Source organism: Lepidochelys olivacea (genome assembly GCF_965140295.1).
Source record: "Lepidochelys olivacea isolate rLepOli2 genome assembly, chromosome: 2".
NCBI lineage: Eukaryota > Metazoa > Chordata > Testudines > Cheloniidae > Lepidochelys > Lepidochelys olivacea.
In genome coordinates, this window is record NC_140412.1 from 222,884,615 (window position 1) to 222,907,666 (window position 23,052).

The window sequence follows — 23,052 nt, forward strand, 5'->3', positions numbered from 1 at the left end:
CTAAACTAAATAAGGATATTTTAGACCAGTTGCCTTATTACATTCCCAGTTTTAAAATATCTGCTTAAATGCAATAAAATAAAGACATTTCTATAACTGGCAAAGCAAACAAGGTCACAAAAAGAGAATAAATAACCACACTCTCTAATATACATGAAATAATGGTTTTGATGTATACAGCTTTAATTATCAATAAATGGGTCTATGGGAGAGAGAGTTTTTAAAACGTTTAATGAGATATTCAAACCTAGTCCAGTTCCAAATATGAAGATAGAAAATTTCATAACCAGAAATGTTTAAATATGAAAAGAGAGGCAGAAGGTTGTGAATCACTGCCCAGAAAATTAGTCATTGAAGCATAATGTACATACCTAAATAAAAGTGACTAATTATATTTTTTCCATCACTGGTTCACTAGAATTAGGCAAATGTAGCTTAGACCTGGCAAGTCAGTCGTAAGAGTCAAAGATGTTATTAAATAGAAGAGAAATGTAAAATCTGTGTGCCACAATATCTTTAAGAAGCTGTTTATACAGTAGCCCTGTTTCTGATAAATCAAATTTTAACCTTTTAAACTTCTTTGAGACTTCATGATCTTTACAATTCTCTCAATTATAAAAACAGCAATTATACATTATATTACTATAAAATATATCATAAAACACAGCAGCAACATTACTACAGACCATTGCTATATACTAAACATCTGGGCCATTTTCAAATGTCGGTACTTTTGTTGTTGTAAATTGTTTCTGATATTCACAAAGAGCCATTGCAGCTGCCAAATGCATGGCATAAACGGACTTTGATATTAACAGTGACACATCATACTCAATGACTAGATGTGAAACTCTCTCCTAAAAGGCGTTGTTAAAATAAACAGGTCTGGAGCTAGAAATATAATTAATATTTGACTCTACCCTTGGACATGGGGAGACAGAAAATATAGGGGAAATAAAAATCCTTGAGGGCAAATCTTGAGGGTGAGATGAAAGATATATATAGGAGACGGCCAAAAATTCTACCCTAACTCCCATAGGGAAGACTCACAGTGTGTAAAGTTAAGCATGGGCACAAGTCATTTCAGAATCAGGATTTCTGTTTGTAAAACAGGGTGAAATAAAGAGCCAATTTTATTTAAAATTACTCAGTAAGCTACATGTAATTTATGAGCAGCACATTAGTATTTTCAGATTCATTTTGAGTTATTTTAGTATAAAAAAACCCAAAAAACAAACAAACAAAAACAAAAAACAACAACAAAAACCCTCCTGGAGGATTAAGAAAGGATTCCACTGAATCTGGCAACAATTCCCAGATTTCCTTCAGCCCAATGATACTTTTGAGTATACTTAATACCTTACTTTCCTGAACTTTTTCAACTTAAAGTACAGGGGTTCTGCAGTGCTTTGTACATTGAAATAACATGGAGAAAAACAGCTGATTTCAGCGAAGTGGCATGGTTAGCAGAGAGCAGAATTTAGCCCTCTGTTACAGTCTGCCTCTGTGCAAACCTAGGAAGACAGCATTGCCTTACAACAAATTTAAAACAATTTTTGAACAAGCATGGCATATTTTACACCTAATACCTCTATGTGGCGTGAACCTTGTATGAAGAGATATTTTTATTTAGTGGCAACAACATAACCCAGATCTAGTGACAGTTTTCCATGAATAAGTTCAAGCTCTTTTAGAAAAGTCAACCTCAAACTACAGAGATCATGAAGTTTTAGATTCTCTATGCGAATGAGCAAATTACCACATCCTAGTCCATGTACTTTCACATAAGAAACTATCTGAAAATGAAAGAGTCTCAAAGACCTAAAACAACTATATTATGAAACAACAACACTGAACTGATTTTTAAATAAGACTACGAGAACGTCAAGTAAAAGTAGGATATGTTAATTCTCTTGGATTGGTTATCCTCATTTAAGAGCGTCCACTAGTGTGGGACCTGAGTGGTGTGTCAGCTATGCGTAAAAATGCTACAGAAGCAGCTGTTAGGTTAGGCCTGGGAAATACAATAGCCCGCGATAAACAATTTCTTCAGCTTAAACACTGGTTTATCCCGTGGGGGGATAGGCCTTCCCTTCCCACCATACCTATCAGTATTCTGACATAATGCAGACACTGGTGTTCCCTGAATACACAGTATGCAGCTGACCAATATTCTCTGCAGTATTCCTCAACTCTAAGCCCTGGTCTACACTAGGACTTTAGGTCAAATTTAGCAGCGTTAAATCGATGTAAACCTGCACCCGTCCACATGATGAAGCCCTTTATTTCGACTTAAAGGGCTCTTAAAATCGATTTCCGTACTCCACCCCTGACAAGTGGATTAGCGCTTAAATCGGCCTTGCCGGCTCAAATTTGGGGTACTGTGGACACAATTCGACGGTATTGGCCTCCGGGAGCTATCCCAGAGTGCTCCATTCTGACCGCTCTGGACATCACATTCTCAACTCAGATGCACTGGCCAGGTAGACAGGAAAAGAACTGCGAACTTTTGAATCTCATTTCCTGTTTGGCCAGTGTGGCAAGCTGCAGGTGACCATGCAGAGCTCATCAGCAGAGGTGACCATGATGGAGTCCCAGAATCGCAAAAGAGCTCCAGCATGGACCGAACGGGAGGTAAGGGATCTGATCGCTGTATGGGGAGAGGAATCCGTGCTATCAGAACTCCATTCCAGTTTTCAAAATGCCAAAACCTTTGTCAAAATCTCCTAGGGCATGAAGGACAGAGGCCATAACAGGGATCTGAAGCATTGCCGCGTGAAACTTAAGGAGCTGAGGCAAGCCTACCAGAAAACCAGAGGGGTGAACGGCCGCTCCGGGTCAGAGCCCCAAACATGCCGCTTCTATGATGAGCTGCATGCCATTTTAGGGGGTTCAGCCACCACTACCCCAGCCATGTTGTTTGACTCCTTCAATGGAGATGGAGGCAATACGGAAGCAGGTTTTGGGGACGAAGAAGATGATGATGATGAGGTTGTAGATAGCTCACAGCAAACAAGCGGAGAAACCGGTTTTCCCGACAGCCAGGAACTGTTTCTCACCCTGGACCTGGAGCCAGTACCCCCCGAACCCACCCAAGGCTGCCTCCTGGACCCGGCAGGCAGAGAAGGGACCTCTGGTGAATGTACCTTTTAAAATACTATACATGGTTTAAAAGCAAGCATGTGAAAGGATTACTTTGCCCTGGCATTCGCGGCTCTCCTGGATGTACTCCCAAAGCCTTTGCAAAAGGTTTCTGGGGAGGGCAGCCTTATTGCGTCCTTCATGGTAGGACACTTTACCACTCCAGGCCAGTAACACGTACTCGGGAATCATTGTAGAACAAAGCATTGCAGTGTATGTTTGCTGGCATTCAAACAACATCCGTTCTTTATCTCTCTGTGTTATCCTCAGGAGAGTGAGATATCATTCACGGTCTCCTGGTTGAAATAGGGTGCTTTTCTTCAGGGGACATTCAGAGGAGCCCGTTCCTGCTGGGCTGTTTGCCTGTGGCTGAACAGAAATGTTCCCCGCTGTTAGCCACGGGGAGGGGGTAGGGTTGAGGGGGTAGCCACGCGGTGGGGAGAGGCAAAATGCCACCTTGGAACAAAAGCACATGTGCTATGTATGTAATGTTAACAGCAAGGTTTACCCTAAGAGTGTAGCCACTGTTTTATAAAATGTGCCTTTTTAAATACCGCTGTCCCTTTTTTTTTCTCCACCAGCTGCATGTGTTTCAATGATCACAGGATCTTCTCCTTCCCAGAGGCGAGTGAAAATTAGAAAGAAAAAAAAACGCACTCATGATTAAATGTTCTCTAAGCTCATGCAGTCCTCCCACACTGACAGAGCACAGATGAATGCGTGGAGGCAAATAATGTCAGAGTGCAGGAAAGCACAAAATGACCAGGAGGAGAGGTGGCGGGCTGAAGACAGGGCTGAAGCTCAAATGTGGTGGCAGCGTGATGAGAGGAGGCAGGATTCAATGCTGAGGCTGCTGGAGGGTCAAACTAATATGCTCCAGCATATGGTTGAGCTGCAGGAAAGGCAGCTGGAGCACAGACTGCCACTACAGCCCCTGTGTAACCAACCGCCCTCCTCCCCAAGTTCCATAGCCTCCACACCCAGACGCCCAAGAACGCAGTGAGGGAGCCACCGGCCAACCAGCCACTCCACCCCAGAGGATTGCCCAAGGAACAGAAGGCTGGCATTCAATAAGTTTTAAAGTTGTAAACTTTTAAAGTGCTATGTGGCATTTTCCTTCCCTCCTCCACCACCGCTCCTGGGCTACCTTGGTAGTCGTCTCCTATTTGTGTGATGAATGAATAAAGAATGCATGAATGTGAAGCAACAATGACTTTATTGCCTCTGCAAGCAATGATTAAAGGGAGGAGGGGAGGGTGGTTAGCTTGCAGGGAAGTAGAGTGAACCAAGGGGCGGGGGGTTTCATCAAGGAGAAACAAACAGAACTTTCACACCGTAGCCTGGCCAGTCATGAAACTGGTTTTCAAAGCTTCTCTGATGCGTACCGCGCCCTCTTGTGCTCTTCTAACCGCCCTGGTGTCCAGCTGCGCGTAACCAGCAGCCAGGCGATTTGCCTCAACCTCCCACCCCACCATAAATGTCTCCCCCTTACTCTCACAGATATTGTGGAGCACACAGCAAGCAGTAATAACAGTGGGAATATTGGTTTCGCTGAGGTCTAAGCGAGTCAGTAAACTGCGCCAGCGCGCCTTTAAACGTCCAAATGCACATTCTACCACCATTCTGCACTTGCTCAGCCTGTAGTTGAACAGCTCCTGACTACTGTCCAGGCTGCCTGTGTACGGCTTCATGAGCCATGGCATTAAGGGGTAGGCTGGGTCCCCAAGGATAACTATAGGCATTTCAACGTCCCCAAAGGTTATTTTCTGGTCTGGGAATAAAGTCCCTTCCTGCAGCTTTTGAAACAGACCAGAGTTCCTGAAGATGCGAGCGTCACGTACCTTTCCCGGCCATCCCATGCTGATGTTGGTGAAACGTCCCTTGTGATCCACCAGAGCTTGCAGCACTATTGAAAAGTACCCCTTGCGGTTTATGTCCTCGCCGGCTTGGTGCTCCGGTGCCAAGATAGGGATATGGGTTCCGTCTATGGCCCCACCACAGTTAGGGAATCCCATTGCAGCAAAGCCATCCACTATGACCTGCACATTTCCCAGGGTCACTGCCCTTGATATCAGCTGATCTTTGATTGCGTGGGCTACTTGCATCACAGCAGCCCCAACAGTAGATTTGCCCACTCCAAATTGATTCCCAACTGACCGGTAGCTGTCTGGCGTTGCAAGCTTCCACAGGGCTATCGCCACTCGCTTCTCAACTGTGAGGGCTGCTCTCATCTTGGTATTCATGCACCTCAGGGCAGGGGACAGCAAGTCACAAAGTTCCATGAAAGTGCCCTTACGCATGCGAAAGTTTCACAGCCACTGGGAATCGTCCCAGACCTGCAACACTATGCGGTCCCACCAGTCTGTGCTTGTTTCCCGAGCCCAGAATCGGCGTTCCACAGCATGAACCTGCCCTGTTAGCACCATGATGCATGCATTGGCAGGGCCCATGCTTTCAGAGAAATCTGTGTCCCATGTCCTGATCACTCACGTGACCACGCTGATGTCGCCTCCTCGCCCGGTATCGATCTGCCAGGTTCTGGTGCTGCATATACTGCTGGATAATGCGTGTGGTGTTTAATGTGCTCCTAATTGCCAAAGTGAGCTGAGCGGCCTCCATGCTTGCCTTGGTATGGTATGGCAGAAAAAAGGTGCGGAACGATTGTCTGCCATTGCTCTGACGGAGGGAGGGGCGACTGACGACATGGCTTACAGGGTTGGCTTCAGGGAACTAAAATCAACAAAGGGGGTGGCTTTACATCAAGGAGTATTTCAGGCAGGACTTCACGGAGGGTTCCAATAAGAAATGGTGCACCTAAGTTATTGTTCTTATTGGAACATGGAGGTTAGTCTGGCCTCTGATTAATACATCGCTAGATTTACCTCACTGCACCTTCTCTGTGAGTGACTGCAGTGTGACCTACAGGGATGAGTCCCCTAGACAGGGGAGGGGGGGGAAGAAAATGAGTACAAAACAAATCTGGTCTATTTCTTGTTTTGATCCACTCCATCTATCTTTTACATCTTTGGCTGGCAGCAGACGGTGCAGAAGGACTGCATGCCATCCACATCTCATGGCTGCCCAGCAGAAGATGATGCAATAGGACTGCTAGCAATCCGTATTGCCTGCCTGCTCACCATAAGACGTTTCAATAGGACTGACTGCAGGACTAAAGAGAATGACCTGGTCAAGTCACTCCAAATTTAGTCCCTGCGCCCATGTCTGCCCAGGCGCTCCTGGACGACGTGGCCAGGAGCACCTCGGACATGACGAGGACGGCTACCAGTCATACTGTACTGTCTGCTGCCACAAGGCAAGGGGTTGATGCTGCTGTGTAGCAAAGCCGTACTGCGTCTGCCAGCACCCAGGAGACATAGGGTGACAGTGAGCTGAGCGGGCTCCAGGCTTGCCGTGGTATGGCGTCTGCACATGTAACTCAGGAAAAAAGGCGCGAAACAATTGTCTGCCCTTGCTTTCACGGAGGGAGGGAGGGAAGGGGGGCCTGACGATATGTACCCAGAATCACCCGCGACACTGTTTTAGCCCCATCAGGCATTGGGATCTCAACCCAGAATTCCAATGGGCAGCGGAGCCTGTGGAAACTGTGGGATAGCTACCCACAGTGCAACACTCCAGAAGTCGACGCTTGCCTCGGTACTGTGGAAGCACTCCGCCGAGTTAATGCACTTAATGAACTTAGAGCATTTTCTGTGGGGACACACACACTCGAATATATAAAACCGATTTCTAAAAAATCGACTTCTATAAATTCGACCTAATTCCATAGTGTAGACATACCCTAAGGGCGGTAGCCATCCATGGAAGACATGGCCATATGCGCACCCCCCATATGCATCTGAATGTAAACACCCTATGGAGATGAATACATTGCAAAACTATAGCTGTGAGATAAGGTGAACTGCTCCATTCATGTCTGTGAGTGTTCCCATCCCCCCTCACCAGTGTTGGAGAACCTGTGATATGCATCAAACATGCCTATTCTCAATGCCCCACCTCAGTCTCAGCAGTGTGTTCTTGTAGCATGCTCCCAGTATACTTACTCTAAGCTCCGCACCCAGAGAGGGAGGGGTTTCAAACCCCTGTAGAGGGACAAGACCTGCCCTCATCAGATCACTTGGGGAGGGCAAGAAAAGGGGCAAAGATGCCCCTAGAAGGGGAAGTCCTCAAATCCCAGCTCACATGAGGGAGTCAAAGGGGTGTCAGACCCCCTGTAGATGGGTGGGGGTCCCCCAGATCCTGGCACACACACACAGGAGGCAGGTTGAGGGGTTCAGATGCCCCAGAAGAGCCATATCCTGGGTCACATGAAGGGGACACAGATGGGGGGTGTGATGCTGGCAGACCAGGTGCCAGCTCACGCCAAGGCTCCTAGGCCTCACTGAACACTGACAAATAAGTAGCTGGAAACCAGTTTGGCTCACCTGTGTGTTAGCATTGTTAAAATACATGTTAAGTTTATAAGAATGTGTTTAGTGTTTGGACTTTATGAAATAATTGTGAGTTGCTGCATGCATTAATTTCACTTATAATATCTGTATTCCATGTCATAAGGTAATAGTTAAGTAAGTGTTTGCTATGCAACTGGAAACCCCCAGAGTCAGGAGAGAAGCATTACCAAGTGTGAAATACTAGTTTACCACCAGAGGTGTCATTTCCTGTCCACCAAAAGAAGGCCTACAGACACCAGATGAACCATTGTGGAACATCAGTGGACAAAAAGACTTTGTTGATTTCTTCCCCCACACCCATGCAGAGGGGATGTGCACAAACCCTCATCCCACCACAGTTTGAACTTTTTGGGAAAGGAATAAAAATCCCTGACCAGAAAGAACTGTATCACTATGTTGCTTGGAGTTCAGAGAGGGCAATACTTCTAAGCGTAAGCATGGGATCCCCAAGATGCTTAGCTTGGGTTAGCCCTAAAGGACATATACCCTTTGCATATTACAGCAGCTTATATTACTTTTTGAAACTTGAAACTATAATTCATTTGTGTGTATGTGTTTACCTGCTTTAACCTTATAAATAACTATCATTTCTTTTTCCTAGTTAATAAATCTTTAATTAGTTTATTACAGGACTGGCTATAAGCTTTGTCTTTGGTGAGAGACTTAAGGTACAAATGACATGGGGTAAGTGACTGGTTCTTTGGGACTGGGAGTAACCTGAATATTGTTGTGATTTTTGGTGTAAGGGACCATCTGTCAAAAAGGCAGGCTTGCCTGCGTGGCATGATAGACTGGAGTGCCTAAGAGGATTGTCTGTGACTCCATGTTAAGGCTGTTATAGTGCTTGAGGAGTTCACACTTGATACTAGGTTGATGAAATCTAATTACAGAACACACAGCCAGTTTGGGGTTTATGTGCTGGTTTGTAACAATCTGTCCTAAGGTTGGTGCCCAACTTCATGAACCAGTCCAGACAGTGTGACGGAGGGGTTAGAGGCCCCTGGAGGGGGGGTCCCCCAGAAACTGACACAAATAAAGGTAGGGAAAGAGGCTCAGACCCCCTAAGACAGGCAGCCCCCCAATCCAGGCAGACAAAGGGAAGGGATATGTAGGGCTGACAGGTGTCTCTGCCCCTATTTTCTCTCAGTCCCCCTATGATTCACTCCCCAAACCTGCTTCCCAGTTGTCTCTATCCTCCCATTCTTCTAAACCCCCACTGTCTCCTACCTATACTCCCCCATTTCATCTCCTCCCCGTGATCATCCCTCCCCTCACTGCAGCTCCAAACCCCTTTCCCCTATTTCCACCTACTCTTCCACCCCAATCACCCTCCCGTTCCAGCAAGCATTTGCATGTGTAATTTACTGTCATTTCAAACATAGTTCAAGCACCTTCTAAATACAGTATGAGCACCTTCTGAATATTCTGCTGTAGTCAGACTACATCCCTTCATAATAAAGAAAATCCTTTGACAGAGGATATCTGCCCAGGGCTATATGTGAACTCACAGTGCCTGGGTAGTGCTCACGTTTGATGCCTATAACATTCCCCTGAAGCAATTAAGTCCTGTGAGCTACAGCTGGCTTTCAACTCCCTTAGCCTCTCTCTCTGCACATGCGGTGTAATCAGCATGGTGCAGGAGCCTTAGAACTGATAGGCACGTGCCTACCTAGAGAACCAAACTTCTTCAAATAACGCTGTATCGTGATTTCCCTCAAAGGGCTAGTGGGTGCTATGGACTCTGTCGGGTAACCCTTGAATGTCTGAGATCCTGATGCAAGGATCTCAGCCCCGGTTTGAGTCCTATATGTGCACAAAAAAGAAGTTGGAAATGCATCCACCTTCAGAAAAGCTCGGGTTTTTCCCATGGGGTTTGCACAGTTTGTGGGGTTGTAACTCAGGAAGCCTTCAGTCAAATGGCCCCAAATCTGGATCGTTATCCGAACCCTGTGCCCCCATGAGGCATACCAAATTCCAAATCGAACTGAGTAACTGTGCACATTTTAGAGTACTTAGAAGAGTCAGTCTTTTAAACAGGAAGGACTTCCAAACCTTAACTATAGCAGAAATGGCCCTCCACTATACCGAATGGTATTGGTCTGACAGTGTCCTTTATCCCATCCCCAGAAAGATGACAGAAGGATGACACTCAGTGAAACTAAAAGACCATACGCATTTCAAAAAAGAATCCCTCCAGTGTAAAATCAGACTGTGGAATTCACTAATGCAGGATATTAGTGAGCTAAATAGTTCCACAAGACTAAAGAGGACTTCACATTTACATGAGTTGAAATAACATTTGTAGTTAGACTTGTCACATTGAAGCTGAATGAATGAAGGATAGCTAATGTGACGCCAATTTTTTAAAAAGGCTCCAGGGGTGATCCTGGCAATTATAGGCCGGTAAACCTAACTTCAGTACCAGACAAACTGGTTGAAACTATAGTAAAAACAGAATTGTCAGATACACAGATGAACATGATTTGTTGGGGAAGAGTCAACATGGTTTTTGTAAAGGGAAATCATGCCTCACCAATCTACTAGAATTCTTTGAGGGGGTCAACAAGCAGATGGAAAAGGGGGATCCAGCGGACATAGTGTACTTAGATTTTCAGAACGCCTTTGACAAGGTACCTCACCAAAGACTCTTAAGCAAAGTAACCAGTCATGGGATAAGAGGGAAGGTCCTCTCATGGTTAAAACTGGTTAAAAGATAGGAAACAAAGAGTAGGAATAAATGGTCAGTTTTCAGAATGGAGAAAGGTAAATAGTGGTGTTCCCCAGGGGTCTGTACTGGGACCAGCACTATTCAACATATTCATAAATGATCTGGAAAAAGGCATAAACAATGAGGTGGCAAAATTTGCAGATGATACAAAACTACTCAAGATACTTAAGTCCAAAGCAGACTGCAAAGAGTTACAAAGGGATCTCACAAAACTGGATGACTGGACAACAAAATGGCAAATGAAATTCAACATTGATAAATGCAAAGTAATGCAAATTGGAAAACATAATCCCAACTACACTTATAAAATGATGGAATCTAAATTAGCTGTTACTACTCAAGAAAGAGTTCTTGGAGTCATTGTGGATAGTTCTCTGAAAACATCCACTCAATGTGCAGCAGCAGTCAAAAAAGCTAACACAGAATATTGGGAATCATTAGGAAAGGGACAGATAATAAGGCAGAAAATAGCATATTGTCTCTATATAAATCCATGGTATGCCCACATCTTGAATACTGAGTGTAGATATGGTCGCCGCATTTCTAAAAAGATATATTGGAATTGGAAAAGGTTAAGAAAAGGGAAACAAAAATTATTAGGGGTATGGAACAGCTTCCGTATGAGGAGAGATTAATAAGACTGGGACTTTTTCAGCTTGGAAAAGACGACGACTAAGGGGGGTTATGACAGAGGTCTATAAAATCATGACTGATGTGGAGAAAGTAAATAAGGAAGTGCTATTTTCTCCTTCTCATAACACAAGAACTAGGAGTCACCAAATAAAATTAATAGGCAGCAGGTTTAAAACAAACAAAAGGAAGTATTTCTTCACACAATGCACAGTCAACCTGTGGATCTTTTTGCTACAGGATGTTGTGAAGGCCAAGACTATAACAGGGTTCAAAAAAGAACTAGGTATGTTCATGGAGGATAGATTAATCAATGCCTATTAGCCAGAATGGGCTGGGATGGTGTCCATAGCCTGTGTACGCCAGAAGCTGGGAATGGGCGACAGGGGATGGATCACTTGATGATTATTGGTTCTATTCATTCCCTCTGAAGCACTTGGCATTGGCAACTGTTGGAAGACAAGACTCTCGGCTAGATGGACCTGTGTTCTGACCCAGTATGGCCATTCTTATGTTTTTACTAGGACTACCAATTCTCATTCTTTAGGTCAGAAATCATTTGCCAGCTGGGATTAGGAAATAATTCCCCCTCATCCCTTTCCCTCAGAGTGTAGGTGCTGGAACTAGGAGTGCTGCCACATCTCCTGGCTTGAAGTGGTTTCCAATATATACAGGTGTACAGTTTGGTTCAATGGCTCTCAGTACGCCCACTATACAAATTGTCCCAGCGTCCCTGTACAGAGTACAGTTGGTGAATGTCTTCCTGTAAAGCATACAGGCTGCTGCCAGATACAGAATGCCAAACTGGTTGGATTAATGGTCTTCTATTCTGATATGGCAATTCTTCTGAATAGCATAACATTTCAAATAATAGAAACCCCTCAGCTCCTTCAAGTTTTTATGTGATTAATTTGCTAGATGTGGGGGGTTATCTTGAACTGGAACAGTTTAAAAGATAGACATCATGGCTTTGTTCTCACTGTCTCTTTACTATGTCAGTTACAGAAGGTTGGTTACGTTTTTCTGGAAGCAATATTGAAGAATCTATTCTAGGTCACTAACCTCCATTGTCATGACTATTCAAAAATGTTTCTAAAACTCAAAGGGGGGGAATCACTAAATATCAGCATTATACTAGCTTTCTGAAGCAGCAGTGACCAAATTATTGGTGAGAATTAAGGAAGTAGTTTCAATATCACTCCTTTCATAAATGTATTTCCGCATGATCGATCAAGTATAAACCCCAATGCAAAGGCTAAAATGTATTTTGCTAGACTACTTGAAAAATGGCAGTGTATAATGCTTTGGGCTGTAAGAGGAAGGAACGTTGGAGACACACAGAACTGTGTGCATGCAGCATTCCAGAGAGAACATGTGTATATGCAGTATGTGCTGTATTCATGACGTGAAAAAAAAAGCTGTGCTCATTAAAGGTTAGGTTGGTCAGTTCACATGCTGTTGCTTGGACAGCGTAGAGGCCACGAAGTGTTCATTAAAGCAATTATGTAAAATTAATTAAGCCAGCACTGTAACATATATAGTAATTAAAGCAGAACTTTAATTCCATTAAACAGTACGTGTGTGATCTCTCCCATCAGAGGTGGATTTGCTACAGAGACATCTTTAATAGATAGCATGGGAGTTCTACCTCCACATTTTCTCACCAGTGTGTCTCCATTTGCAGTTTTGTGTGCCTCCCATCTCATTTCCTCCTGAATAGGAGGAGGTAGTAGATCACTTGCACTGTGCATGGGGCACTAGTGATCCCTGGCAACATGAGAGGCAGAAGGTAGGAATCAGCAATGGTATCGACTCTCTTTACCTGCATGGGAGTCTCAGCACCCAACTTTTCCCTCTTCCCCCCAAGTGATGTGAATCATTATTGGCCACTGCTAAGGAAGTGATGATGCGCAAATGCCAGCATGAACCTTCCCTATACTTACAGCAGCCAGGCACAAATAGCTGTGGAGAGGAGAGGAATCCTGTCCCAAATGATTCTCGTAAGCTCTCCTAAGGCCAGGGAGGGTGTGTGGTCCAGAGTGAAAGTGTGTCCATGAAAGAGAGGGGGGATGAGAGATTGTTCTGTAAACCTACTACTGTGTCACGGCAGCTGAAACAGGAGACAGGTTCTGCCATGAAACAGATTTTTTTCCTTTACAACACAGCCAGCATTCATGGCTTCTGCATGCGTAAGAGGGAATAAAAATGACAGCAAAATACGCAATCCTCTTTTATGAATAATGTTTTTAAGAGACCAATATTTGATCCAATTTACTCTATAAGCAAATGTTTATGTTTATGGTAGAGCCACACTTTCAAGCTGGTAGTAACCTTTGGCACCCTGAGATTCACCTGCAAAAGGCATTAAATTAAGAGAGATGTTAGGGGACGATTTCAGGAATGTGTCTAGCTTTGAGTAATTAAAAGCAAACACAGTACACTGAAGTAAGCAGAACATAAAACAAGGTAACTTGTCAGGGCCTAACAGTACTTGTGTATGATGTCTATGTCACAGACTTCATGATGGAGCTTGGCAAATCTTCTCACTCTACTGATCCCAAGCAGTCTGGCTAATTACATTTCACACATTTCTGGGCTTCCCTGTGAGATGGACCACGGAACTTTGGGACACAATTAGAATTGAGGAAACTTGAGGGTCTTTATCGTACAGTTTTCTTAAATGAAGCAAAATCAGAAAGGGAGTTGTACCAAATTCTACCCCATCCCTTCTCCTCAGCAGATACCTGCATTAGTAGGAAGGGGTGCTAACAGCATAAACTTTGTGTAAGTGTGCATGTATATGCTTATAAAATATTTTCATTGAAATATGTATATTATTTATTAAAATCTTCTTTATCCAGTTGTGACACTGATGTGTTCAGTCACAACTTTCTGTGAAAACTCAATATTTTAAGCTTATAAATAGCAACAATGTAAAAACTCAAACCTCTCCCTGATAAATGAGACCTGTAAGGAGCCAATGATCATAGAATGATAGAAGATTAGGGTTGGAAGAGACCTCAGGAGGTCATCTAGTCCAACCCCCTGCTCAAAGCAGGACCAACCCCAACTAAATCATCCCAGGCAGGGCTTTGTCAAGCCAGGCCTTAAAAACCTCTAAGGATGGAGATTCCACCACCTCCCTAGGTAACCCATTCCAGGGCTTCACCACCCTCCTAGTGAAACAGTATTTCCTAATATCCAACCTAGACCTCCCTCACTGCAATTTGGGACCATTGCTTCTTGTTCTGTCATCTGCCACCACTGAAAACAGCTGAGCTTCATCCTCCTTGAAACCCCCCTTAGGTAGTAGAAAGCTCCTATCAAATGCCCCCTCTCTCTTCTCTTCTGCAGACTAAATAAGCCCAGTTCCTTCAGCCTCTCCTCATAAGTCATGTGCCCCAGCCCCCAATCATTTTTGTTGCCCTCTGCGGGACTCTCTCCAATTTGTCCACATCCTTTCTGTAGCGGGGGGCCCAAAACTGAATGCAATACTCCAGATGTGGCCTCACCAGTACCAAATAGAGGGGAATAGTCACGTCCCTCAATCTACTGGCAATGCTCCTACTAATGCAGCCCAATATGCTGGTAGCCTTCTTGGCAACAAGGGCACACCGTTGACTCATATCCAGCTTCTTGTCCACTGTAATTCCTAGCTCCTTTTCTGCAGAACTGCTGCTTAGCCAGTCAGTCCCCAGCCTGTAGCGGTGCATGGGATTCTTTCGTCCTAAGTGCAGGACTCTGCACCTGTCCTTGTTGAACTGCATCTTTTTTTGCCCAATCCTCCAATTTGTCTAGGTCACTCTGGACCCTATCGCTATCCTCCAGCATATCCCCCCAGCTTAGTGTCATCTGTGAACCTGCTGAGGGTGCAATCCACCCCATCCTCCAGATCATTAATGAAGATGTTGAACAAAACTGGCCCCAGAACTGACCCCTGGGGCACTCTGCTTGATACCGGCTGCCATTAGACATCGAGTCATTGATGACTACCCGTTGAGCCCGACAATCTAGCCAGCTTTCTGTCCATCTAATAGTCCATTCATCCAGCCCATACTTCTTTAACTTGCTGGCAAGAATACTGTGGGAGACAGTGTCAAAAGCTTTGCTAAAGTCAAGGTATATCAAGTCCACCATCTTCCCCATATCCGCAGAACCAGTTATCTCATCACAGAAGGCAATCAGGTAGGTCAGGAATGCCTTTCCCTTGGTGAATCCATGTTGACTGTTCCTAATCACCTTCCTCTCCTCCAAGTGCTTCAAAATGGATTCTGAGGACCTGATCCTTGTGTATGGAATGTACACTATACTTCAAAATGTGCGCAGAACAGCAACAAAGAAATATCAGTACAATACGATATTTTATGACAAAAGGGTCTATATGGCAACTAGTCAGATTATAATTTAATCCATGATGAAGGACCTAGGGAAAGCTATGTGAAGATCCCCTTGTGTTTTCTCCTTCCTACCCAAACCTGTTATTTTCCATGGAAGTGGGCAATCTGCCCCACAGTACACTGAATAATAATTAAATACATGGAGGACTTTAACCTTACAAAAACTGCGGTGGATTTCAAAGCATAAGGATGTGTTTTGGCAGCAGTACTCTTTGGCATATTCTTCCCTCTGCTGCTTCGCCATGCTTTCTCATCTAGCACTAAGGATGTAAATCTCCTTACAAAATCAGATGGAAAACTCTTCAACATTACACATCTGTAATGTTTTAGGGTTCAATTCAGGCTACTGAGAGATGATGTCACCACTTGTCCTGTAATCCTGCGTGCCTCAAAATGCTCTGCTGCTGTAGCTCCCTGTCTGGATGCTCCCAGCCAGCATACAAGCATGCACTAAGTGTCTGTGTGTTGAGCAAAGACCTGCTTCAGCACCTCTGACTCTAGCAGCCTGCTTGTTACATCACAGCTCCACTCTGGTCCCCACCAGCCTTAGTTACTACTTGCATGGTGACCCCGACATACCCCCAGTCCCAAATTTTCCCCAAACCAGAGAGGGTTGAAGCATCCAGTCCCCTCCTGGAACACATAGAGAATTAATAAGGTTGGTTGTTCCTTTAAAAGCACAGCATATCACTTTAAGTGATACCAAGTAGAAGGGATAAAGACAAATGGTTACAAGCAAATAAAAGTAAAATATGCTTGCTAGTGTCTAGGGAAAAGTCTACACTACTGCTTAAGTCGATCTAATTTACATCACTCAGGGGTATGAAAAAGTCCCCCCAAGTGACAAAAGTTTCATGCTGTCCACATCGGCGCTATGTCATCAGGAGACGTTCTCCCGACAACATAGCTTACGCTTCTCTCTAAGGGCAATGGGAGAGTGCTCTCCCACTGGCATGGTGCATCTTCCCCAGATGCGCTATAGTGATGCAGCTGCACTGATGTAGCACTGTAGTGTAGACTTGCCCTAAGACTTAATTCAAACAAGCTACAGCCACAGTTCAAGGTAGATTTCTTAGCAATCATTTTCTTTCCATCCATAGCTGACTCCCTCTCTTAGTCAGGCCCTTCCAAAACAGTACAAAGGACCATCTTCCCTTGATCTTTGCCTAAGCAGGTTTCTCACCTATATTCAGTTCCCAGAGACTTTAACCTCCTTAGCTGAAGGACCCATCTTTGGCAGATTGCAAGAGTTCAGGTGTCTGTCCAGTGATGGAAACCAAGACGGCTTTTTCTCTCTCCTTTTATCGTCCCAAAGTCACTGTTTTGTCTGCACACTCAGGATGACCTCTTGCTGTTCTTCCCTTCCTGTGGGCTTCCCCTCCCCCTGATGATTCAAACATAAATGGGGCTTCCATTGTTTTTGGTCACACCTTGCTTAATTTACTACTGGGGGAATTCTGCGCCACTGCGCAATTCAGAATTTTGCAGAAATTAATGTTGTGCGTGCAGAATTTCCTTTCCACCACAGAAATGGGCTGCAGTGCTGCTAGCCACTACTAGGGGCCACTGAACCCAGCAGAACCCAGCTTGCATATAGAAGACACTGCTGGGTGGGAGGGAGAGGGAGCTACAGCGTTCCTGGCAGCTGCAGTTCCCAGCATGCCCTGAGGGAAGGAGAGGGTGGCGTGCAGGAAACTCTGTGCAAGCCTAGGACTGGCATCAGGTTGTTTCTCCCTCTGGATCCCTGGGCTCTGGGTGGGGAGTGGGTACAGGTATTTGGGCCGGGAAGGCCCCGCGGCTGTGCTCTGGGGGATGGGGGGAAGGGGTTCGGGTGTATTGGCTGGGGGGTGCAGGTATCTGGGGGGGGGCGTGGCTGAGCTCTGGTGGGGGAGGAGGTTCAGGTGTTTTTGCTGGGGGGTGCAGGTATCTGGGCTGGGGGGGGCGTGGCTGAGCTCTGGTGGGGGAGGAGGTTCAGGTGTTTTTGCTGGGGGGGCCCGCAGTTGGGCTCTGGAGGGGGGGAGGGGTTGTGGGTGTCTGGCACCTGGCTGAGCTCTGGGGGAGAAAGGGGGCAGAGAAGTCACTTGGTTGTCATAGGGGTTTCTTTAACTCTCTACTCCTGGGGGAATTTTTGTGTGTGTCTGTATTGTTACAGACATACTTGCTGACTGGTATTTTGAAATAAATTACCAAAATAATGGAAACTGACATGATTATGTAGTGTTATTTTAACAAATACAATTTTTAGAATTTTAATTTTTTTGGTACAGAATGCACCCAGGAGCATGAATTTCACTGAAACAGGTAGATAGCTGCAGTCCCTCCCATCTGGGAGAAAACTAGTTTCTCCCTTTGTTTGGTCCCAGACTTTAAATTATAATATCAGTGAGCATTCATAATTCCTCATATAGTGTTACTACACACATTCCCCAATGATATTAATCACCAGTGTGTCATTAGCTTTCATAAAAGATCTCACTTGGTACTCTTTTATAGTACAGTAATATTGTATGAGGCTCAGACCCCTTGTCTTTATATTCTAGTAAACCACTGGAATATAAAGTTATATTCTCAGATAAACAGATAATAGATATTCTCTCTTTATCTATTCTCAAATAAAGTTCTTTTTGTCCATCTGAAGAGATGCCATGTGGTCTGGAGAAGATTTCATGCTGGCTCTTCTCCAGCTGGTGACAGTTGAGTAGTTATCTCTTCCCCTTGCTAGTTCAACGGCTTTGTTTACCTTTTGTATAAATGCACCTTTATTGTCTCTGCCTGATGACCAGACTGGTCAGCCAAGCAAATACACATTCCATTGTCTATAGCAGACTGGGATTATGCATTGCTTGCCGAACACATTTTAATAACATGATTCTAACACATATCCATAACTTTTTGTACATACCTTATAGATACACATGCAAGAACATTAAAGATCAGTGATTTATTAGTTTTCCTATGATATATTACATGCCACATTTTGGGTATATATCATGACAACAGTGTGTTAGGAGTAGTGAGTATGTCATGCCTGACACAAGTTGCTGAGACAGAGTAGTAAACCACCAGTGGGCCTCTGTGTCACAACATCTAAGAGCAAAAAGCAAACTCAAACACACGCTGATAAGAGAACTTCTATTCACCAATAATTCAATGCTCGTCGCACATAGTGAATAAGAGCTTCAGCAATTTTTCAATAGCTTTGTGCTAGCTTGTGTTGAATGTGGATTATCAGTCTAAAGAAAACAATAATAGCACAAAGTGTGTTGATTACACCAGGGTTTCAATCACTAACACCATGATAGAAGTTGTGCAGAAATTCTGCTATCTAGGATCAATTGTATCAGATAAACTCGTCATCTGGAGATAAGTTAATTCCCATATCAGAAAGGCAGCTACTACATTAGGCCACCCGACCAAGCATGTGTGGGATAACAGGAAACTAACATTGAACACCAAGATTTGGGTCTACTAGATGTGCATTTTGAGCACAGTGCTTTATTGTGGTGAGACCTGAAACACCTACAGCCGGCATGAAAGAAGGCTAAACACCTTTCACACCTGCTGTCCTCACCATATTCTAACTATCAAATAGGAAACCAAAGTTCCTGACACCAAAGTACTAGAGAAAGCAAAATTACCAAGTCTAATCACTATTCTCAAACACAAACATTTCCGTTGGCTTGGTCATCTGCACAGGGTGGATGCATTCTAAGGATTCCCTGTATAGAGAAAATGAGGATGCTCTAGGGCCACTGGGTCAATGTAAGCTCAAGCACTTTTGCAAGAGGGACTTGAAATCTTTCAACATCAACACTGCAAGCTGGGAAGATAGCTAGTGATAGACTACACTAGAGGGCTGCGCTTTGCCGGGAGTCAAAGAGGCTGAAGAGAGGTGGTTGAGAACAAGGAAAGCCAAGAGAGTGAAGAAGAAACTGCATTAGGCCTCAAGCATTAGTAGTGCACCAGATTCATTCTCTAGCCCCCAGCCTTACACCTGAACGATTTGTGGCAAGGACTGTTGCTAGAGAATTGAACGCTTGAGCCACTCGTGATGTTGCAGCATGACACATAATTTCAGAACTGCTTTGGCTCTTCACTTTTCAAGACGGATGATTGCCACCAATTCCCAGTTCCTAAAGTTAAATCTCTGTGGAAGTCTTTGCAGGATTGGGACCCAATTAACATAGCTACAATTGCATATGTACACAGAAGACTAATACTCTCTTGTAATTAAAATATAATTTTTACAAAATTTATTTTCCTAAATATAAACCATAACAAAAACCCAGCACTCTGCCCACCTGCACAGTCTACTACATTGCCAATGCCAAAGCTAACGTCTTCCTCAAATGTTACTTAAGGATCAGCTGGAAAAGTCTTACTGTCACATGACTACAGCATGTACCCAACACTGCAACTGGAGCGGGCTGACCTTGTTTCCATTGAAACCAATAGTTTTGTCATTGAGTTCAACAAGAATAGGAACCGGCTCCAAATCATATGAATCAGAGGTCAGGTCTATCCTCTGTGCAGCGAATTTTGGGAACTGCAATTAACTGAAGGCAGTTACAGCTTGGATATTAGTTTACAATATGCTACACATTTTCTTTGTTTATTAATTTGTCAAAGTTAAATATTTGTTTTTAAATATTTATTAATTCGTCAAAGTTAAATATTTGCAATTAGCAGGTAGTTTAACAGCGTACATGAGCGGATATATTCTATTTATAAAACTGGTAGAACAGTTTAATGGTTAGAAAATGTACATTATTGTATTATGGTTCTTACAAGTATTTTACATTTTTGCATTATGAATTTATATCTTGTATTAAGAAGTTTACTCAGTGAATTTTACAATATTTTCTAACCTGTTCACTATTTTACTGACACTTGCAACAATCCCTTTTAACTAACAGGTACTAATCAAATGAATAACACATTTTATAGCAAGGAAGTAGACAAACTACCTGATATGGGAATAAACCCAGAGCAAGTACTGGGGAGATGGTGGCTCAGTGAATTAATATTAGGATAGTATTGGTAATGATTCTCCTTGAGGTTTCCATTTGACTGACACCTATTTGGTGGCCTATGTGAACAATGGGTCAGAGCCTGGTTTAAATCCTTTGAAAGAAATCAACTTTGACCAAATTACAGCAACTGAGGATCTGACCCTACCTGTGGTTTCAGTCCAAGTCTTAATTATCACGTAGTCCCATCACAAAAAATTAATATCATTTATACCATTGCTGGGAGTCCCAGCAGAGATGTTACAGGTTAAAAGGACAGAGAGGTCTCTCCCTTTCCACTTTCTTGTATTGCCCCTACCCCAAGAAATTGATACTCCTAATGGAAGCAACTAGATAATTTGAAATGTTTAGTACCATCAGTATGTTCTTCTTCAAACATAGTTACTCACCTGACATTTCCTTTGGTGTTTCTGAGAACTGTTGCAGCAAAATTCTGTGTAACGCCAACCAGACTGATTCCATCCACTTCTACAATTTGGTCATTTACTTGGATCCTTTCAGAAAAACAAATAAAATCCCTAAATTACTCATCAAAACATAAAAGGAAGCAATAATTGTAGCTTTTAAAAAAGCATTTGGAGTTACACCAAAATTAAAAAAATTGAAGTAAATACCATCCGTACAACATTATGCAGTCTGTTTGTTATGTGATACAGACCCCAATTTAGGAAAGGGCTGACTTCATTGGCATATGAGCACATGCCTAAACGCATTCCTGAAGTGGGGCAAAGCATGCTTTGCTATTTGGTATTGCTAAATACAGAAGCAACAGCAAAGAAAAAAATACAAAATTATGTCACTGCCTGTGTACAGATACCTCATAATTACAGCTTTAGACAATCTTAGTATTATGAGTAATTACATTCCTCCATATCAGTGGTATTGTAGGTAATCACAGGTAAAACAAATTGCTGAGTCTGGAACATTACAAAATTAAACTCAGACCTGAGCTACACTTAAAAGTTAAAGTGATCTAGCTACATCACTCAGGACTGTGCGCTGTAGTTAGGCCAACCTATTCCATAGTTTAGACCCAGCTAAGTTGATGGAAGAATTTGTCTGTAGACCTGGTTACCAACTCTAGGAGAGGTGGATTAACTACACTGATGGAAAAGCCCCTTCCATTGACGTAGGAAGTGTCAGCTGCAGTACTACAGTGACCCAGCTGAAGCATCAGAGCTACGTTGCTACAGTGGCTGTAGTGTAGACATACCTTGAGATACCTGAATAACTTAAAAAGAACAGGAGGACTTGTGGCACCTTAGAGACTAACAAATTTAATTGAGCACAAGCTTTCGTGAGCTACAGCTCACTTCATCTGAAAGCTTATGCTCACGAAAGCTTATGCTCAAATAAATTTCTTAGTCTCTAAGGTGCCACAAGTCCTCCTTTTCTTTTTGCGGATACAGACTAACAAGGCTGGTACTCTGAAACTTGAATAACTTACACATTGTCCTTTTCTAAACAATCCTGAAGAACAATGTAAACTGCAGTTCTAGTATTTCATGCTACTTGAAAACGGAGTATTCTTTAGAGCAAAAGCATATTTTAATAATCTATCATATACCTAAAGGGCCACTACTCAGTAGATTATGCCTAAACTTCAAATAAATTAGGGTAAATTAGTCTTTTAAATTATCTTTAAGAGGTCTGATCTTGCATCCCCTGCACACCAGGAATTCTCAGTGACTTGAAAGGGAGTCTTGGATGTACAAGGAATGAAGGATAAAGCCTTAAATTGTTTTACCAGGGGAAGAATCTCCTAGATTTTAAACATCTATTTATAACACAACCTACTGCTCCATGTGGCAAAGTTAAAAACAATGAATTGCTACTCTTTTCATTCCGCAATACACACAACTGTAACCTGTGAATGCATCCCTAGAGCAGAGATAGCATCATCATTTATTAAAGGTACATGGAGGGAAGAGAGACATATCAAATTCAGCTCTGCTAGAAACATACAAATTCCAACAGTTTTCCAAATGAAAAAGCATATAAAAATCGTAAAAGAAACACATTTTCAAACATCTGTACGTGAGCTACTATATCAGATAACACAGATTTAAAAGGAACCAACAGAAATAGAGCAGATGAAAGTTCCTTGTTTTAAGTCAAGATATTTAAAAACGGCACTTTTTCCTGAGCATAAATATCTACTAATGGAAGTTTTCCTCAGGACCTCAGAACCACATGCTCCGGGAATGCAAATTAGAAACTACATTTTGCGAAGGAGTACTAAAAATAATTTCACTCTCAGCTTTGGCATAACACCTCACATTTCTACAAGCATTTTGAATAACATCTCCCAACATTCTGAACTATACTGCTGAGCACAAATTGCTCCTTAGAGCTACTTTGGCAGCTTCAAAGTTCATGCTGTCACTGTGGACCAACTGTGGATCAATGGATTATTTCCCATCCAGACACAGCGAATTTTGAAAATACTGCTTTTGTGGAAGCCTACAAACTGCATCTCTGCAACCCCACCTACTCCCTTTTTAGAACTGTATATCATTTTTATACATGTAACTGTTGCCATTACATTGAACATACCTCAATAATATAAAAAGATTGACAGATTATGAGAGTCTTTTTGTCCATTAGCCCACTTTGGTTATTACTTCTCTCTATTTCTTTTCTTTGCGGCTTACTAA

General features: G+C 43.2%; 1 protein-coding gene across 6 annotated transcripts in view; it reads right to left on the minus strand.

The window, feature by feature from the left end:
* The window catches only part of PPP1R9A (protein phosphatase 1 regulatory subunit 9A), a 264,997-nt gene that overhangs the window by 73,957 nt on the left and 167,988 nt on the right, over window positions 1–23,052 (minus strand). For all 6 annotated transcript variants that reach the window (XM_084619703.1, XM_084619704.1, XM_084619708.1 and 3 more), the window contains one exon: window positions 20,785–20,889. In XM_084619703.1, the coding sequence (XP_084475829.1) occupies window positions 20,785–20,889 (105 nt within the window). The remainder of the gene's footprint in view (window positions 1–20,784; window positions 20,890–23,052) is intronic.